A 19777-nucleotide genomic window follows, 5' to 3' on the forward strand; every position below is an offset into this window, starting at 1 on the left:
GGTAGGTACTCGCCCGTCCGCGCGCCGCGGGGCTGCCCTTCCTCTGCTCCCCTCCCCCCGCGCGTCCCCTCCCCCCACGGCCCTTTCCCTTTCTTTCTTTCCCGGTCCTGGCGCCCCCACCCCGGCGGCGCCCGCTCCGCCGCTCGCCCAATGGCAGCGGGGCCCGGGCGCGCATCAGCCGATCCGCCCCGGCTCCCGGCCGCTGAGGGCCAATCAGGGCGCCGGGGGCGGTCCGGGCCGCGGATAAAGGGAGCAGGGCTGCCTGCAGCCCAGCAGAGCCGAGAATGGGAGAAGAGCGCAGCATCTAAGCGGCACTCCAGGGCCTCCTCTCCTCGCCGCACCTCGCTCTCACGCCCTGCTCGCCCTGCCACCTGCTCGCAGCCCAGGTAAGCGCGCCGCCGGCCCGGGGACTCGAAGTGGTGCGCGCCGTCCTCGGAGCCCTCCGAGCCCCCCGAGCCGCCTGAACCCCCTACCCCTACCCCTGCCCTGGGGCTCGGAGCGGTCCATTTTCTCCAACCGCCCCTAACCGTCCGCCCCCGCGCCCTCTGTGTGCTTTCGCTGCCCGCGCCGCGGCTCCCGGCGGCTCTGGGCTGGCGGTGGTGGGGCGCGCCGGTCGCTTGGCTTGGAGGAGGGCGGGGAGTTGTTTTGATCTTTCTTTCGCGGCTTGCGGCCCAAAGCGCCGCCCCTGGAGGTCGCTCTGCTAGGCGAGTGGCGGAGCCACAGCCCGGCGCTCCGTGTTGTGTGCGCTGTGGCTGGAGTGGCCGGGTGGCCCCGTGGGAACCTCGCTGTCTCATCTGCGGTGGCGGGCCTTGGGGAACCGTCGTGGTCTTGAGGATCTTTAGACGCCTACCTTGAGGCGAGTGGCAGTGAGCGTCGCTAGTCGCGGGGTCCCCGCACTGTGATTGAACAATGGGGAGCCCGGGCCGCGGCAGGGCCTGGCTGGGCCGAGGCGGCGGCGGTGCGCTGTCCCTCCCCCGACTCCCCTGCACTCCGCCAGCCTCGCCCTCGGAGGGATATGGCCCCCCGGGCGAGGTCCTGAGATCCGGACTGGGGCCCGAGGGGCCGGGCGCCGACTTTCAGAACATTAAGGTGTGAAAGGGCGGCTCTCAAAGTGGATTATCCCAACTGCCCGGGGGGGGGAGGTGGGGGCGGGAAGCGGGGATCAACCCCCAGCCGCAAATCCGAAAAGACCACAGACAACGGAAATGAAGACGACCAGGCGTCGCCGTCCTCAGAGTCCGCCTCCAACTGCTTCGGCCTCATCGCCTACTCCGTGAACATCGGGGAGAAATCACGAGTAAAGATTAAGGCCGTGACCCACCAGCCTGCGTATTCCCGCTCGTCCCGGTGCGATCCCGATCGCTCCCTGACCCCTTCTCCGTCTCCCTCGCCCAGAAAGCTCCGGTGCATGGACCAGCGAGAGCTGGAGAACCAGGAGAGGCGGGAACGCCACTCCGAAAGAAGGGCCAAGGAGGGCAACGCCAACCATCCGATTGATCTTCTGTGGCTGCGGTGAGTGAAGAGACAGGGAGGAAGACCCCGGAACCGGCGACAACTCCAGAAACCACTAGAAAGTGCAGACTCCCATTTTTGCCCCCCAAGCTTGCAAACACAGAGCACCTCGGCGGCACCAGTCTGTGACAGTAGACTAGAATATTGGCATCTAGCTCCTCTCACCGAAGAGAGCGGGAAATCTGGAACTGAGGCTTAAAAGGAGAAAGTGTGTGGCTTGGTGTTGGAGGTGTAACAGGTTGGGGAGGAAGGCCAGAGACAGGGCTGTAGCAGCATTTAGTGGGAGCTGAAGGGAACAGGTATTGTTCCTTCCAGCCTTCAAAGGCAGGGATGGGGGTGGGGCAGGGGTGAGGGTCGTCTGTGACTGACCAAGGACTTCTGGAGGAGGTATGCAAAGGTTCTCCAATGCAGGAGACTAGACAAGAGGAGGTTCTGCTCTTCCCCAAGGGAAGGGGTGAGGCTCTTGGAGGGAGAAGCAGCTGTTTTCAGCCGGGCAAACATGGACGGTTGCCCATAGAAACTTAGCCACTGTACTTCAGAAAGTTGCCCAAGTCCTTGAAGAACAATGTGTTCCCTTTCCAGTCACTCTGGGCCACTGAGCCGGGAGGGAGGAGTACAACATTTCCTCTTGTGTTGGCTTTCTCCTCTTTCAGAGGTTTTGTGGCAGTGGCTTGCAGTTGTTAGCAAACCTCAGCTTTTGAAAACCCACATCTTTGTTACCCAAGTGGGAATTTCCTCATTACTTGGAAATGTTCTCTGTGGAAACTGAGAATAAAAATCGCAAACTTAAATCTGCCTTCCTCAGTGAGAAGACCCATTCTAAGAACCCAACAGATCAGCTCTTTTGACATCTCAGCAGTTGGGGAATTTGTAATAACTCTGCTGCTTTTAGGAAGCCCCGCAGCCTTTTAAATCTTCTAGCTACCCCCCACCCCCGCCCCTTGTTTCTTCCTACAATATCAATGTGTGGTGTGCCTTGTGGAGAAGTGGACAAATCTCCAGAAAGAGTTTTTCACTGAGATGCTGGCTTGGATGCAAAGAAAAGGCAAGACTGACCAAGAAACCTTGTGTGGTTCTGTTTTTTGCTTACCCCTCCCCTCCACCAGTGTCTTAGTATCAAAAATAAAAGACTTCCCCTACGTTGGCTTAGAAAATAGAGCTTAGTCCTTAGAAGTGTAGATTCTAACTTGAGGAGCCTAGGAGATTTTTGTCTAATATCAAAACTTAAACCCCGCTGAAAGCAGAATGAATGAAATGTACCATTGAGAGTGTGACTTTCCAAACGGAGGGGATGACCTTCCTACTGTGACTTTGTGATTTAATTGTCCCTATTGAGTCCTTCCTGCAGAGGATCGAGGATCTGGTTTGGAGTGTGTGATCTTAATTTTGGTTTTGTTGGTTTTCCTCCGCAGAACAACTTCGACCATGGCCACCTCTGCGAGTTCCCACTTGAACAAAGGCATTAAGCAGGTGTACATGTCCCTGCCTCAGGGCGAGAAAGTCCAAGCTATGTACATTTGGGTTGATGGCACAGGAGAAGGCCTGCGCTGCAAGACCCGGACCTTGGACAGTGAGCCTAAGTGTATAGAAGGTAAGAGACTGGGCAGACTGGGAACCAAGTGGGGCGGAGGTGAGAGCAGACTGAAACCAAGCCCCTAGATTTGGCCACTTTATTATTCTGTTTGTAAAGCTTTTCTAACCCAGGGTTTTTCAGATTTCATTCAGTCAACTTTAAGCTCCTACACTGCCTCAAAGCATAGCAACAATGGGCCCCTTTATTGAAATAGAAACTCTGCATTTGAGCCAGTATATTGAAGAAAAAAGATTAAAAGTCTAGTTGGGGCACAAGAGGGGCTGGAGACTTGGCTGATTTGGGCATCCCTACTTAGTTGGCTCTTAGGCGTCCCCAAAAACCCGATTTGAAGACCACTGTTCTAACCTGGCTATGCTATCTGCTTTACAAAGTCTTTGAATAGTGTTTTGTATTCTTTTATCAGTGAGGTTCTAGATGAAAAGCAAACTTTGTAGAGTGGTTTCTAAATAGGACTAGCCATTCATTTGTTTTTAGTTGATGCCACTCTTGGAAATTCTTAAATCACCTGATTGCTTATCACACTAGGAGCTATTATATGAGTTATGACCTTCATTTTTCAGTCTCGAGCAAGCCATAGCCCTCTTTCTGGAAAGGGACCAGACTTTTAAAAGAACTACTTTTAGGATGGCTTACTCTTTTGATAATATTTCACATGGGAGTTAATACATGATTGTAAAATAAAGTATATATTGTGCACTTGCTGTGTGGCAGGTATTAGACAGGCACTGGGGATACAAGGTAAGAGTCTGGCCTCTGCCTTCAGAGAACTTGTCAACTTGAGATGAAGAAACAAGCCTTTAAAACATAGTGGGGAGGGGCACCTGGGTGGCTCAGTTGGTTAAGCATCCAACTTTGGGCTCAGGTTATGATCTCGTGGTACGTGAGTTCAAGCCCCATGTCAGGCTCTATGCTGGCAGCTCAGAGCCTAGAACCTGCTTCAGATTCTGTGTCTTCCTCCCTCTATGTCCGTTTCCTGCTTGCACTCTAGTCTCTTTCTCTCAAAAATAAAAAACGTTATTTTTTTTACTCTAGTGGGGAAAGTGGGTAAATGATAATGGGAGTACCTTTAGTAACTTATCCTGTGTATTTCCTCATCTATAAAATAAGGATATAACTTGAGCTAGAACAGTCCATAGCCACAGTCGAGAGAAGAATTAAAGAAGCAATGCATGTGGCCTGGTGGGTGAACCAGAACTTTTGTTTCCCCTCTTCCCGTTTAACTGATAGAAGACGTTAGAATAGTTCGGTGTTTATTTTTGAGAGGCGGGCACAGAGGAGGGAATCCCACATAGGCCCTGCGTTGTCGGTGCAGGGCCTGACTCAGGGCTCCAACCCGTGAACCATGAGCTCACGGCCTGAACTGAAACCAAGGGTGGGACGCTTAACCAACTTGGCCACCCAGGCGCCCCCAGAATATTTCAGTTCACCTCCCTGTTGTCCAGTAGACTGCTTAGCGAAGGTGTCATTCTTAGGTTGTTTTCATGACTGTTATTTTTCTTGAGGAAGTGATGCAGTGGTGTTACTTGGAAGTCACATGGGAAGGATGTTAAAGCTCTGTGCAGTTATCTGCCAATAGAGTTTGTGTATTAATGCATCACTGACTTCCTGGGAAAAAGAGTACAGGTCTTTAGAGATAGAAATGTAAATGGGGGGCTATACTCTTACCTGAAAAGCCCTGCATTTGTAAGTTAATTGTCCCTTCTCTTTTTACCCCAGATTTGCCTGAGTGGAATTTTGATGGCTCTAGTACTTTTCAATCTGAAGGCTCCAACAGTGACATGTATCTTGTCCCTGCTGCCATGTTTCGGGACCCTTTCCGCAAGGACCCCAACAAGCTGGTGTTCTGTGAAGTCTTCAAGTACAACCGAAAGCCCGCAGGTTTGTATGGGATAGGTATGGATGTTTGTCCCAAATCCATGAGTGTTATAAAGGGGAAGGACAGGATATTCCAGAACTGGTACTGGGAACACAAGACAGTCTCAGAACTGTTCAGGAGTCTGGGCAATTGGACATATATCTCCACCCCGAACTTTCTCACTCAAAGAGGGTATGTGGCCCGTCTTCCCACGATCCCCTCTATTTGTTGTATGTAACAACAGTGAATTCCTTTAAATCTGTTTTCCAGTAGAGATCCCCCCCTGACACAGCCCTCCCACCTGCCTATACATTTGAAAAACCTGGATTCTGAAAGCAGAATGTTGGATCTAAATCCCAGATCTGTCACATACTGGCTATAAAAAACCTTGCCAAGTTATTTATTCTCATACTTACTTCCCCTGATTTTAAAGTGGGGGGGGAAAAATCCATCTCCTGTCTGGGTTCACCAATAACATAAATGCGCCTCAAGGGTCACTGTCACTGCGTTTTTGGTTTTTGCCTGGCGTGGCTGTCTATCCCAGTTCTTACCCATTCATCTTCTTAAACTCAGCTGAAGTCCCACCACTGTGAAGTCTACCGCTGTGCTTGCAGCAAGTGAAGTAGTGCCTGGACCTTAACTGCCTTTGTTTTGAGAGACAGTGTAGGATGTTGTGGTAATACATGAGCTCTGAAGCCAAGGTAACCACAGTATCTTGGCTCTGCTACTTGCCTTGTAACTGGGCAGGCCACCTGATGTCTCAGAGCTGAGCTGCAATTTCTCATTTGTAAAAGTGGAGGCTTCTAATACCCACCTCAGGGTGGCAAGGAAGATGGCGATTGTGGGTTTTCTATAATCTAGAGGTCTTGAAATGGTTCTTGGGACATAGTTAAGCTGGTAATACATACATATTTACTTACTGTTTAAAATGTTTATTTATTTTAAGAGAGTCAGAGTGCACACATGAGAGAGCAGGGGAGAGGGACACAGGGAGAGTGAATCTCAAGCAGGCTACCCGCCCATTGTGGAGCCCAATCCAGGGCTCAGTCTTGTAAACCGTGAGATCATGAGCTAGTCGTAATCGAAAATTGGACACTTAACCGACTGAGCCACCCAGGCACCACTATATTTACTTGTTTTAAAGTTCTTTTCTAGGTTAGAAATTATTTCCAGATGAGCTCATCTCATTTTAATATTTTACTTTTGTGTTAGCCAACTCAGTCCTTAACCTTCTCACCTGGAATGTGAGGGCCCTTATAGACAATGATTCTCTCAGTGAAAATTGTAGGTTTGGCTCTAACTGCCCGAGAAGCTAGGAATGAGTCTGACAACTAAAAGCAGCTGTCTTGTGAATAGAGCGTTTTAAGTGCCTGACATGTGGTACTTGGGAGGTGGCCAGCATGCAGATAAGATGCAAACTTGCTCTGTTCTCCATCTACTGTCATGTGATTGTTTGTGACCCAGGAGTATCCCTACAGATGTATAATTATGGCTTCTCCCATTTTCCCCACTTAGGTTGATGGGGCACAAAAAAGGTTTCACTCTGTGTCAGTTCAGCTTCTAGTTTACACTTGAGCTTTATGGAATCTGAAGACCTTTTTGCCCATCAGCACTGTGATTCAGCGTATTTGTCCATATGTCTCTAATGGCACATTGACTCTTTTTAGAGACCAATTTAAGGCATACCTGTAAACGGATAATGGACATGGTGAGCAATCAGCACCCCTGGTTTGGAATGGAGCAGGAATATACTCTCATGGGCACAGATGGGCACCCTTTTGGTTGGCCTTCCAACGGCTTCCCTGGGCCTCAAGGTAAGTCCCCTTGGTGAGAGATGAGCCTCCTGTTCTCTAGTTGCTTAATTGCCAAGGAAATTCCCTCTCCCCAGAGATGAGAGCGACTCCTTATGAATCAGAAAAGCTATGGAAGTATCCATCCCTGAGAGGCTGGCTGAAATATACTGTAACGAGCCCTCCTGGAGCCCTCCTCTTTACCCATATCCAGACATGGATATTTAGACATTAATATGGAGGGAAACCCTTTGGCTCCACTGAGGTCATGGCCAAGAGGAGCCCCCTGTGTGCCACACCCCGCCCCCAGGTGAAGGCAGGCATAGTGATTCTGGAGAGCAAGTGTTGAGAGCTTTCTTGATTTCTGACTTTTGTGAAAAGAGATTTCTTGGGTTTCTGGTCTTTTGACATTTCATCTGAATTGCCTCTGCAGGTCCATACTACTGTGGTGTGGGAGCAGACAAAGCCTATGGCAGGGACATTGTGGAGGCTCACTACCGGGCCTGCTTGTATGCCGGGATCAAGATTGCCGGGACAAATGCTGAGGTCATGCCTGCCCAGGTAAGTGACCTGTTCATCTAGAGGACCTATGGGCAGGTGGGGACTTTGGTGTCACCCCTCGTTAATAACCAAAATTTTACGTGGGTTGGAATAGAGGTGAGAAAGGTTTTGGAGCTTCTGAGTTGGGGGAAGCAGTTGGCTTTCGTTTAAAGGTCAGCCTTGCTCTCTCTAGTGGGAATTCCAGATAGGACCCTGTGAAGGAATCGACATGGGAGATCATCTCTGGGTGGCCCGTTTCATCTTGCATCGTGTATGTGAAGACTTTGGAGTGATAGCAACCTTTGATCCTAAGCCCATTCCTGGGAACTGGAATGGTGCCGGCTGCCACACCAACTTCAGCACCAAGGCTATGCGAGAGGAGAATGGTCTGAAGTAAGTGCCTTCTGCTGGAGCCATCGAATTTTCTTTGCCATAGAGTTTGAGATATTGGGGCCAAGCCAGCCAGACTTGTTGGTTTATGCCTTAGCTTTTAGCACTTGGCTTCAAAAATTGTCTTCCAATCCTATTGTTTTTTTCCTATTTGAAGAGTACCAAAAAATACCCTGGGAATAGAACTCAAAGATTGCAGTTGGGAAATGAGGACTTAAATTAATGCGTCTGAAAATCTTTAATATGAAATAGAAATCACACAAGCACGTGAATGAACCTAGTGCTTATGTTATGGGTGGGGGAAAATCTTTGATTAGGGTCTTTTCATTCAACAAGTACCATCAACTGCATGTCCAGTACCTTCTGAGGCACTGGGCAGGACACATAGGTAACAAGGCAGAATTGCTAGCCTCCTGGAATATTTGATGTGTGGAGATCAGATTTTGGTGAATTGGAAACTGTCTTTGATAGATGAGTCCCCCGCTCTTAGATCTGTTCTTCCTCCCCTGCCCTTGAAGACAGATTTCCTGGTGCCAGGTTGGACCGCCATTCTTTTCCGTTTCCTTCAGGTACATTGAAGAGTCCATAGAGAAACTAAGCAAGAGGCACCAGTACCACATCCGAGCCTATGATCCCAAGGGGGGCCTGGATAACGCCCGGCGCCTAACCGGATTCCACGAAACGTCCAACATCAACGATTTTTCTGCCGGCGTGGCCAACCGAAGTGCTAGCATCCGCATTCCCCGGACTGTCGGCCAGGAGAAGAAGGGTTACTTTGAAGACCGTCGCCCCTCTGCCAACTGTGACCCCTTTTCTGTGACAGAAGCCCTCATCCGCACATGTCTTCTCAACGAAACTGGCGATGAACCCTTCCAGTACAAAAACTAAGAGGACTAGTCTTGCAGCCATCAAACCCCTCCTAATTCTCCATCCTGCCTCCATGTTTGCCCCCTCTCTTGACTGCCCTAATAGCTGTAACTCAAAGGGCAGAATATCGAGGTCTTTCATTATTCCTCATACCCAGTTAACATCTCTTGCTTTCTTTGACCAGGATAGAGGGGTCAATTTCTTAATCTTTTTACATCCCCCCCCCCCTTATTTTTCCCTGTCACTGGAGCTGTCTAGTTTATTAGTGGGGAGGGGGTGGGGAGACATAACCACTGTTTCCATTTAATCAGGTGTGTTTGTCCAATAGGCGTAGCTATCCGGACAGAGCATAGTATTTGTGAAGGGAGGGGAAGGCTTTTTCTTCCAGGTAGCTGAGTGCTGGGGTGGGGGGTGCGGGTTACTTACTCTAGGTTAGGTTAGGATTCCTCTCTTGGTGGGAAGTTCCACTTTGTATAAAGTTATAACCAGCTTTCTGTTAAAAGTGAGACTTAGGAGAGAACCTGGCAGGAATATTGCCCCATGCCGCCTGGTCCAATGCTTCCCTTGCCTGGGGCTAAATGCCCTCACCTGAAGACAAGCTCAGCAGAAGGATGGATTGACATATCTTAGGAGAAAAAGCTCTTATTGCTTGGTCCTCCATTTATAACACAAAGCAGAATAGTATTTTTATATTTAAATGTAAAAACAAAAAAATTATATATGGGTGTGCAGATACGTGTGTTTTTTGTTTTGCATTGTTTTCCTAAAGTAGGAAAAACAGTCTGGTCACTGGGAGCCAAAATTTGACGTGAATAGTCTGGTTAGAAAGAAGGCTCTCCTTTTGAGTGGGGGTGAGGGAGGGGTGCTTGAAAAAGTTGGCTGTCTGGGGCTGTCTGTTCCCATCGCCACCACTGCTGGGCTTCTGTGCCCTGGCCACTCTTCGGAGCAGGTAGACACTGCTTGGGTAACCAGAGGAAGCACGTTGTGGAAGGAGCAATCACATAGGCCCCATGGCTTAGATTTAAAAGACACACACGTACACACAGAGATTTAGAAATAAAGAGTTGGCTGGTCAACTTGAGCATGTTCCTGATGGGTTTGGGAGATTATTTTCTGGTGGGACTAGCATGTCACTAAAAGCAGGCCTTTTGATATATTAAACATTTTAAAAAAGCAAAACAAGTTTCGATTTTAATTCTATTTGTAGGGTTTCTGAGTCTTTTGTTTTACAGAGATGTTTGATTCCACTGTCTCCTTCCCATCTCTGCCCTTTGAGGAGATAGGGGGACAGCCCTGGCGTCAAAACACTTGTAATTTTGTATCCTGCTGTCTATTCTCTGAGTGTGAGATACTCCTTTCCTTTGGGAAGGCACCTGAGGAGTTACTTTTTTCTTTTATATAATAAAATGCAAACCCGCCTCCCTCCCTACATTTTCCGACTGTTTCTGGCTGTTTTCATGTTGGCTGCAGCAGGCTGGCTGTGCTTTTGACTTCTAATTGCCATGTACAGTATGTTCAGAGTTAGGTAAGTCCTCATTAACTGCCCAGAGCAGCTTTCATAAATCAACCTAACATTTATAAGATCTCTTCCGACTTGATTCTTTGTGTTTCTTTTAAATCCCCCTGTGCCGTTTCATTCTTTCCTTTCCTACCAAAGAAGGGGAATTTTGGTTTTGGGGTTTTGTTGTTTTTTTTTTTTTTAAGAGGCAAGATAAGCTCAGGCTTACCTGTTCTAGAGATTTAAAAAAAAATCTATCTTGAGTCATGAGGCCAACCAGTTCTTCCCTGTACTTTGGTTTTTGGAATCTCGGGATTAAGGCATATCCCAGCCCTACAGTTTGGCAGCGGGGTTTAAAACCCAACTCTTGTCCTCCCTGTGCTCCAGAGCTTGGCTTTGACTTGGAATGCTACAACATTCTTTTAAGCACCCCTTTGGCATAGTTTTATAGCAGCCTGAAGTCATGAATGTGTTACCAAGGGTTTGCCCTATCTCTTCCTCTGGATAGCAAGTACTGACCCTGTGACTACCCTGGTTGAAGTCTCCCAAGGCTGGCTGTGTTCGGGGCTGGCCAGCCCAGATAAGCCTCGGATGTGCCTTACCTTGCACGTGCCTGATAGGCTGTTTATGGTTCTCCCCAAAGCTCCATGTGCCCACGTGACCCCTCCATGCTCGTGTTCTTCATCCCTTTGCCTGAAGTCAGTTCTCCCATCTGGTCCTTGTTTCTTCTTACTGAGTTCATTTCCACACCATGCCAGGTAGGAGCACCCTTTTCCATAGTGCCATGTACATACCTCTAGCAAAAAAGCCCTATTCATATAACACTTCAACCTGATGTGCCAGGTTGCGGGCAATAATAATTGCTGTCTTCAAAAGGTAATGTCCTCTTATCAGTTTGGAGGTAGATGGGGCCTTTCCCAGCAAACAGAGAGAACTGTTTGGCAGGTGTATATTTTGCTCTAGTTTTGCCAATCCTAGATCTTTTTTCTCTCTCTCTTTTTTTTTTTAATCCCTAGGGAGGGTTGGCTCCTGACAGTTTTCAAAGTAGGAAGGTCTTACCAGTTTACTGGGTATGGTCTTAGTTTGTACTGGTTATTTCTGCATGATTACTAGGAGTGCCCTCTGTCACTCAGCATTTTCCTGATTTTGCTGATAAATTGTGGGGTGTTCTTTCCGTTGAAGCTCTACTTCCCTCTTCCCAGATGAAATTGGCTTACTTTCACTTCATGCCTTGCAGTCCAAGGGGGTTGGGGGGCGGGGTGCTCTATGTAACACAAGCACTAGATTGAGGCAATGGCTTGAGCAGAATTCCCCAGCAAAGATAACATGAAGAGGAATTCTAAATTAATATGATTGAGAACTTAGGTGGAAACAAGTTTATTTCCTTCCATATCCTCTCACCTAGAATTAGCTTTGACCTGCAGGTCACAGTGCAATCCCCTTGTATTTCTAAGGTGTTTTTTTATAGCTCATTTAACAGACACTGGGTTACATGACAAGTTATCAGTGGTAGATTAAACAATGGCAGCCAAGCCTTCAGCCTTAAAGAGACAGAGGCTAGTGTTCACAAAAAGCGTTCTACATTTTAAACTTGTTTCCTTAATTTCATCCTGCCCGTGACTGGGTAGGTGGTAAATGACTGCATAAGCAAATAGAGGAATGTTGGAGAGCAAATGGAGAATTGCAAGGAGTTCATTGGATGGTCACGTTGGCACCATTTAACAAGCCAGACCTGTGCCCCTGGGTGGACTCATACACGAGGAGAGAAAAGAAGGTCCAGAATACATCCGTGGCACCAAGGCTTCAAATATCTCCCCAAAGGCTTCACTCCGATAATCCCAACTACTGCTTGTCCCTTAACACCAACAAAATCAAGTCTAGAAAGAAATTTTCTGTCCTAAAGAAAGCCCATCACTCAATAGGGCTCTTTGATTATAAACTTCAGGAAGGCAGGGAGCCTGGTTTTCTCTCTCAGGACTCTGTCCCAGACCTGTCATAGTGCCTGCAATACTTGCTTGATGAATTATTTTTAAGTATCAATTTTGTGAGTTCCAAACCTTTTAACTGTACTGGTGATGTCAAGCCCATGAGGTCTTGGTGGTCTGGCTGTGTTTTAACACTGGCCATGGCACTAACGTTAAATTCTGTTTTACTGAGCTTAATGACTGCTGACTTGGTTAATCCGGCTGGAGTCAGGCTGCCAAGAGCCTTGTGTTGCTTTATGAGTTATAACTAATATAAAGTGGCAATTCATTATGTAATTCCAAAGGCTTCAGGTAAATTGCAACTGTAAACAAATTTGAGCTGATTAGAGCCCTGCCATTTTATAGCCTTTAGCTGAATCACCAACCACTCATTTAGAAAAATGTCATAGTTGGTTTTACAACATGCAGCTGTACTCACATTCACATAGGCACAGTATAGGCATACATGCATGTATGTACACATCAGATCTACAACACAGCTCTCCCACATGAACCTTTTTCCCAACATACAATCTTTTATAAAGGTGACGGGAACTTATGAATATCTCTTCTAGAAGCAATGCACATGCAATAGAATTCATGGGGCTGTTAAGCTGTCACCAGCAGTGACATTTAATGGGAAGTCAGGATGTAGAAGCTGTAAGTCTTAAAGTATGGTTCTATGGCCAGCTCTTTCTAATTCCACCCTCCCCTCTGCCTTACGGAAAGGAGGTTTTCAGGCACCGTCAGCTTAGAAGTATTTGTCTCTGATTCACAGCCCGGAGCCCTCTGATGTCAGGATCTGGTGTCCTGGTCCCATTTTACCAGAGAAGTGTTTGCATATTTCATGTGGTCATTTAATGGGTTGTTGTCTGGAGGCCTAGGTCCTCAGCAAATTGTCCACTTTCTCATAGATTTCAGATTGACTTACTTGCATTGTCTTGAGATTCCAGTGTGTCTCAGTTTGCTTAATCCCTTCACCACCGGGCATTGGGGCACTCACTAATCTAAACTCTGCCTGGAGACCTTTCTGCATTTGCCTTTCAATACAAGTTCAGAAAAACTTCTCCCCTGTAACTATTATACTGCTATTATATTGACATTAAATGGAAGAGGCCAAAATATAATAAGATGGGCACCAAGTAGGCACTATTCTTGGTATTTTGGTGCAAGCACATGACAAGGGGGTCACATGAACGGACATTCTTCTCTTCATCTTCTTATGCCTTCCTCTTCTTACAGCTAAAAGAATGTCATGGGCATCACCAAGCTATATGGGATTCTTGGTCCTGTCACTATGTAAACCAGCTTATCCTCAAACAATTTTACAAGCTGTCTTGATAACTTTACTCAAATAATGTTATATATAAAGAAGTACAGATTATATTGGTAGAAGAAAGAGAGGATTGTGTTTTGGTTTTTTTTTTTGTTTGGAAGGAGTAAACACTTGTCTCTGGGAAGGAATCATTTATTAGGAACGAAGTTTAGAGAGACAGTACAGTAGGAGAATCTACTTCCCTGGCCCTGCCTTTAGAAGAGATCATAAAATGAATGTACTGGAATTCTCCTCCCCAAAGAACCTACCACCAGACTTTTTTCCTAGGTGAGCTTAGGATCCAGAACTGCCAACCTATGAACATTTTCATAGAAATACATTATGACAGCCCACTTAAGGCACTTAGCAAAGTATGCCTTCAGTAAATGTTTGTTGAATTAGGTTGCTAAAGAAAAGTCACTAACAGTATCACTGGCTAAAGGAAGTGGCTAAAAGCCTGGGGGGTGGGGGTGGGGGCAGTTTATTCACAGGCATTAATCTTAGGTATTAATGGTTTATGTATGAGTTGTTCCACTCCTACAGTTAATCCCAAATTACCTGCCCCAGAAATATCTTTGCCCTGACCCCAAATGCAGGATCTTTGGGGTGATCATCCCAATTGCTACATCCTGGAAGTAGCTGAGTCTTCCAGGTTCTTTCCTTCCCTTGGTAGGGGCTGAAATTCCTTCAAGATTTAGAGTTCTATGCTGTGAAGTATCACATCCAAAATGGAAATGAAGCAGTTCGGTCTTAAATTTGCTTTCTCGGAAGATAAGAGTGCTCTTGCGATTTATAATTACTTATTTGCCATCAGGATTCTCAGCTGAATTAAAAAAGTCAGATATGTTAGAGAAGTGTGAAAGAAATGAGCAAACCATATTTTAATACGGCATTTCTTGGGGGAGGGAGGAATCATGAGGTGACATTGTAGTATGAGTAGTAATAGGGATATTTAACCATAAGTGATTAAAACTCATTTCTTCCAGGTTAGAGTGAATCCAGCTTGTTCGAAGATCCAGCTTCAAGTACAGGCATCCTGAAGCTGGGTAACAATCTTCCTTGGGTGGCTCAGCCCAGTGCTCTCCATCCCTGAGGCATGTATATGATCATATGTATATGATCATTGGAAAGCATCAGAAGTGTATTATCTATTATTGCTGCATAACAATTCACCCTGAAACAGAAAATATCTGATTTCATTCTGTTTCCTAGAGCCAGGAATCTGGGAGTGACTTAGCTGGATGGTTCTGCCTCAGAGTTTCTTGGGAGGTTGCAAACTGTCAGGACTGCCACCTGTGAAGATTTGAGTAGAACTAATGGACCTGTTTCCAAGTGCATTCACGTGACTGTTGGCAGGAGGCTTCAGTTCTTTGCCACATGGACCTCTACCACATGGACCAGCATTTGCCATAGTGCTGCTCATGACATGTCTTCCCCCAGAGTGAGTGAGTGAACCAAGGAAGAAAATCAGAGAGAGGCAGAGAGGAGAGAGAGAGGGAGAGAAAGAGAGAGAGAATGTGGAAGCCACAGTTTTTTTTATAACCTAATCTTAGGAGTGACAGCCCATCACTTTTGCCATACTCTGTATGCTATAAGTGAGTCACTAAATTCAGCTAGAAGTGAGTCACTATATTCCTAGAGGAAGGAAAAGCTACACCTCTTGAGGAGATGAGTATCAAAGAAGCTGTGGGTAAACTTTAATATTCACCACAATGGGCAGCTTTGACCCTGACACAATAGTAAAGAGTACAGTATTATCCTAGGGAGAAAGTCTTTTATTTAAGGTTTCTAGTTTCCTTCCTTTGACTGTTGTCTTAATTGTATCCTCTTGTTTTTCAGAGAGTAGAATTAAGGATTTCTGGTACAATTTCTGTATTTCATTGGAAGTGAGGGATAATGGTGATTATTCTTCTCCCTTTCTCCATCCCAAACAGCAGGAGGGTCCTCTGGGAGCCATTCAGGGAGCCCCAAGCAGGAAGAAAGACACCATGTTTATAGGCACCAAAAATGGCCAAAAGTGTGTGTTTGTGCATATAAAGTAATAGCTAGACTGGACTCCCCTAGGCCTTCCAAAACCTCTTGCAATCTCTACATTCATAGTAGACCCACCTTTAGCCCATGCCTTCAGGCTTCTCTGTGAGACATCTTCCCATCAAAGATGCCCTTGAGAGTCTTTGTAACCACACTTCACCTTGATTAAATTGTTAGAAGAAGATAATGTACACCCAGTGTGACTGATTCCCTTTTAACCTCAGACTAATCTTTCTCTAATCTTAAAAGACAAACAAACAAAAAACAAAATCAAAAGTCACAAACTTCCCCTCTTCTAATATTTAAGAACGAAAAATAAATGCTCAGCAGAAAGAATATAAACTCAGATACACCAAAAGACTTCTATATTCTTCGCATAGCATTCTGGGAAGGAGCCTAAGGAGGCTCAATTAAATTTTCTGCCTCAGTAATTAGGATGTGGGAGCCAGGGACATTTCCCAGGGGACAAGGCTAACATAAGTCACTTCCAGAAGCTTCAAAATATCTGTGTGGTCCTGCCCCTGTGCCTACTATTGAAAAACCAAGAACCACTTCCAGGGGCTACTAAACTGGTGGATTGTGCCATTTTCTGGCGAGAAGCTGAATAAGAATTCCAGAGACAGTCACAGAGGGTGGACGGATGGAAGACGCTTGTCCTAGTCCTCATATTATCTAACAATTGGGTCTCTTTCTATCAACACCCACTCTGCCCCCACCCTCCCTTGTCTCTGTCTTTTAACAGATTGAGAAACTCCAAGACCTGACTGAGTTCATCTTGGGAGAGGCTCCAGTGTCTAGTGCACTCAGGGCCCATGAGCCCTCTGCTGCCCATCCTCCTTGCAAACAGTCCAAGAAAGTCCAAGAGTACCAGGTGTTTTCCTTTTATTCTGAGCTTCACCCAGCCTGGCACAGCAGGCGGCAGGGTTATTTTGCTTTCATAAGCCATATTATGTAAGATCTGGAACTGTGACACGGAGCCAGTTTAGAGGTCACAACAGAAGGGGAGGAGAAGAAGAAAGAAATGGAGGGAGAATGAGGAAAGAGCAAGAAGAAAGAAAGAGAAGAGAGAGAAAACAAATGAGGGGCAGAGAGGAGACAGAGCAAGACCATTTATATGTATATGACAGCATATACAACCTGGAAAGTAATTCTCCCTACCCCCCACCCCCATTTTAGCTGTGCAAGAGGCCTCCTTTGGTTCACTATCTGAAGAGGATCGCTGAGTGCCAGCTGCCTGCAGGCATCCCCCTGGGACCCACTGGTGTCTCTGTTGGAGTCTGTGGCAGCCTGGCCTGGTGCAACACTGAGTGTTCCTGCGGGAAAACAAACAGCCGTGACGTTGTCACCATTCGCTCAGCTTCCATTGCCATGCCGTGCTTAGCACATGAGTCAGGGAGTTGGTGAGAGGGGAAGCTCCAAAGGGGCTTGGAGACCTAGGCGTTTTTCCTTTGCTGTATTTCAGAAGGTAATAGCCCGCTTTCAGGAAATTGGATAGAGAGCAGAACCAGGAGCCAAAGATAGGGTAGAGGGTTCTGAATTCACACCCACAAAACATCACTTTGAATAAACTCAGAGCCCTCTACCCTATCTTTGACACCTGCTCCTAAAGTCTATCTAATTTGGGGAAATACTCAATAAATCTTTCTGAATGAATAGATGAGTTCTAATGGAACTGAGCCCCTCATCTTTATTCCTCTTCTACCTTTTGAGCATCTGCTTTAAAAAATTATAAATGCTATAAAAATCTGTATCATAAAAGACTTTATCTGTAAAGATTTTCTGCCCTCTGCCTTGGTAATCACTACACATCAGGGGCTGTTGACTCATTTAACTGTACAACAACCCTTTGCAGAGGCATTACTATTATTAGTCCCATTGTTCAGAGAAGAAGTCTGTAAAGATGAAGTGATTTGCCAAGGGCCACACACTGGTAAGAAGCCGGGTTAGGACCTGATCCCAGGCAGTCTAATTCTACGGTTTCCTGGGCCTCGCTCTGTTTACTCATCTTTTTTTTTTTTTTTTTTGAAAGACAGAGCACAAACCAGGGAGGGGCAGAGAGGGAGGAAGATACAGAATCTAAAGCAGGCTCTAGGCTCTGGGCTGTCAGCACACGGCCCAACGCGAGGCTCCAACTCATGAACTGCGAAATCATGACCTGAGCAGGTTGGAAGCTTAACTACCTGAGCCACCGAGGCATCCCTCCAATGCACATACCCTTTTGATACCCCACGTTGTCTTTCTAGGAATGTATATGCTTGCATATGTGCATAAAGATGTGTATGGGAAACATCACTGCCACATTATTTATATTAGCAAACTATTAGAGCTCATTGGTTAGATAAATATGACTCATCCATATATATTATGCAGTTTACAAAAATGAAGAAAGTCTATTTGTACTGATAGGGAAATTGGAGGGATATTGTTAAGTGAAAAAGCAAGGTGTGAAAGGGTATACTGAATACTACCACTTGTGTGTGTAATGTGTGTGCATGTAACATACACATGCATGGACACACAAACTTATATGCTTACATTCACAGACTATTCCTGGAAAAATTTACAAATACTGGTGGTAGTCACTTAACTAGAGACGGGGCTAGGTAAAAACTGTTTGTGTTTGTTTTTTCCCACAGCGTAGAGTTAAAAAAATATGCATTTATGATCATTTGAGAAAAAGTCTACACTTTTTAGTACCATGGCATTAAGTCTACAACACAATGTCGGCGAAGAAGAGATGTCTAATCCTATTATCTTCGGGCAAGTCACCTAATCGTACTGAGAATTTTCATCACCCATAATATTGTTGTAATGATGTACAGCCCTTGGGATTAAGTAAGGCCACTATGTGGACGTGCCAGAGCACACTAGTAGGGAACACAGTAAATGGCTAACAAATTCTTGTCAGGCCCGCCTTCTGTCCCCCTGTCCTACGTAGAGCGACTGGCACATCATTGCTCGTGGCTTGGGTTTCTGTTCTTAGGCCAGGAAAGTTGCTGTAGATGCCACAGCTATTTAAATCAACTGACCTTTCCTGTTAAGGCTCCAGGACATCTCTATCTTAGGCTGGGGATGACTAAGGTTGCTGATGACGGAGGTTGCTGGGGATGTGTTGGAGGTGGGGCAGGGGTGGGGCCGTACCTTCCTCAGTCCCATATGACCTATTGGCTCTCATGCTCTCCAAGTTTCTCTTGATAGAGATGCCTGCCAGCCAGACTGGTAATCTCTGAGAAGTTAGAAATAGCAGAGCTCATGGCTCCAACTCCCATCCCCTCCTTGGCCTGAAGTCTTTCTCTACTGTTGCTAGAGTTTTAATTTCCTTTTTCCACTATTGCCTTGTCTGCCTTCAGCCCTCTCCTGAGGATGACGGAGCTTTGTCAAAGCTGCAGGGTTGGGCTGACAGACTTTCTGGAGGACAGAGGCCACGATCTAGAGACACAGACAAGAACATTTCATTATTTCCTTAAGAGGCACTGTCAGGATGTCATTGTCCCACTGGTTCCTTCATGCCCGGTGACTCCACCAAGGGAAGTCATGTGATTTAACCACCCCCAGCACATTCCCATTAGGTCTATGTGCTCCCATGCCCATCATACAACCTAAACGAAAGCAGTGTGCTTGCTAACTCCAGAGAGTAAACCCATTGCACTCACACCACCAGCACCATCACCTACTAGAAAACTCCTGGAATTAAGCTGAACTTGCTCAAGGCTGAAGGCCTGACGTGGTTTCCGCAAAGCTTTGCACAAAGACCATTATGGTATGAGAAGCAACTTACAGAGGGTCATTTGATCCTTCTAGCTTTTATTTATAAAAATGCTTTATTTTACAAAGTGTTAATTTTATGTATCAGTGAGGCTGAACCATGGTGCCCAGATATTTGGTCAAATGTTATCCTGGATATTTTCGATGAAAGTATTTTTGAATGAAGTTAACATTTAAATTGGTAGACTTTGGGTAAAGTCTATCCTTAAAACTGTGGATTGGCCTTTAGAAGCTCATGAGATCTAGCCACATTAGGCTCTGGACTGACACTGCAGAACCTGCTTGGGATTCTCTCTCTCTCTGTCTCTGCTCCTCGACCCTGTTCCTGCTCATGCATATGTGTGCACCCTTTCTCTCTCTGTCTCAAAATAAATAAGTAAACATTTTTAAAAATGTGAGCTGGACTTATTCAATCAATTCATGGCGTTTCATGGAACAAAGGCTGACTTTCTGAGCAAGAAGGAATTCTACTTTGACTGGAATGGACTCTTCCTGAATCTCTAGCTTGCAGGCCGACCCTACCAGATTTTGAACTCGCCAAGCCTCCACAACAGTGTGAGCCAATTCCTTAAAATAAATCCCCCTCCCTCTTCTCTGTCTTCCTCCGTCCCTCCCCTCCCCTTGGTCTCTATCTCACCCCTCTCTCCCTCTCTAAT

The 19777-nt window shown here is 46.3% G+C and overlaps 1 protein-coding gene across 2 annotated transcripts; it reads left to right on the plus strand.

Annotated features, from left to right (window-relative positions):
• Positions 1 to 260: 260 nt before the first annotated feature.
• GLUL (glutamate-ammonia ligase) lies at positions 261 to 9979 on the plus strand. 2 transcript variants are annotated; one of them, XM_029935253.1, is made up of 8 exons: positions 261 to 386; positions 1396 to 1512; positions 2925 to 3103; positions 4823 to 4984; positions 6629 to 6775; positions 7185 to 7312; positions 7485 to 7684; positions 8251 to 9979. In XM_029935253.1, the coding sequence occupies exons 2-8, from the start codon at positions 1409 to 1411 to the stop codon at positions 8567 to 8569; spliced, it is 1239 nt and encodes a 412-aa protein (XP_029791113.1). In that variant the 5' UTR covers positions 261 to 386; positions 1396 to 1408; the 3' UTR covers positions 8570 to 9979. The 2 variants fall into 2 exon arrangements, with proteins under 2 accessions (XP_029791113.1, XP_029791114.1); XM_029935254.1 differs by lacking the exon at positions 1396 to 1512 and having other exon boundaries at positions 262 to 386.
• Positions 9980 to 19777: the final 9798 nt, after the last annotated feature.

The sequence above is a fragment of the Suricata suricatta genome, chromosome 3, assembly GCF_006229205.1.
Source record: "Suricata suricatta isolate VVHF042 chromosome 3, meerkat_22Aug2017_6uvM2_HiC, whole genome shotgun sequence".
Classification (NCBI taxonomy): domain Eukaryota; kingdom Metazoa; phylum Chordata; class Mammalia; order Carnivora; family Herpestidae; genus Suricata; species Suricata suricatta.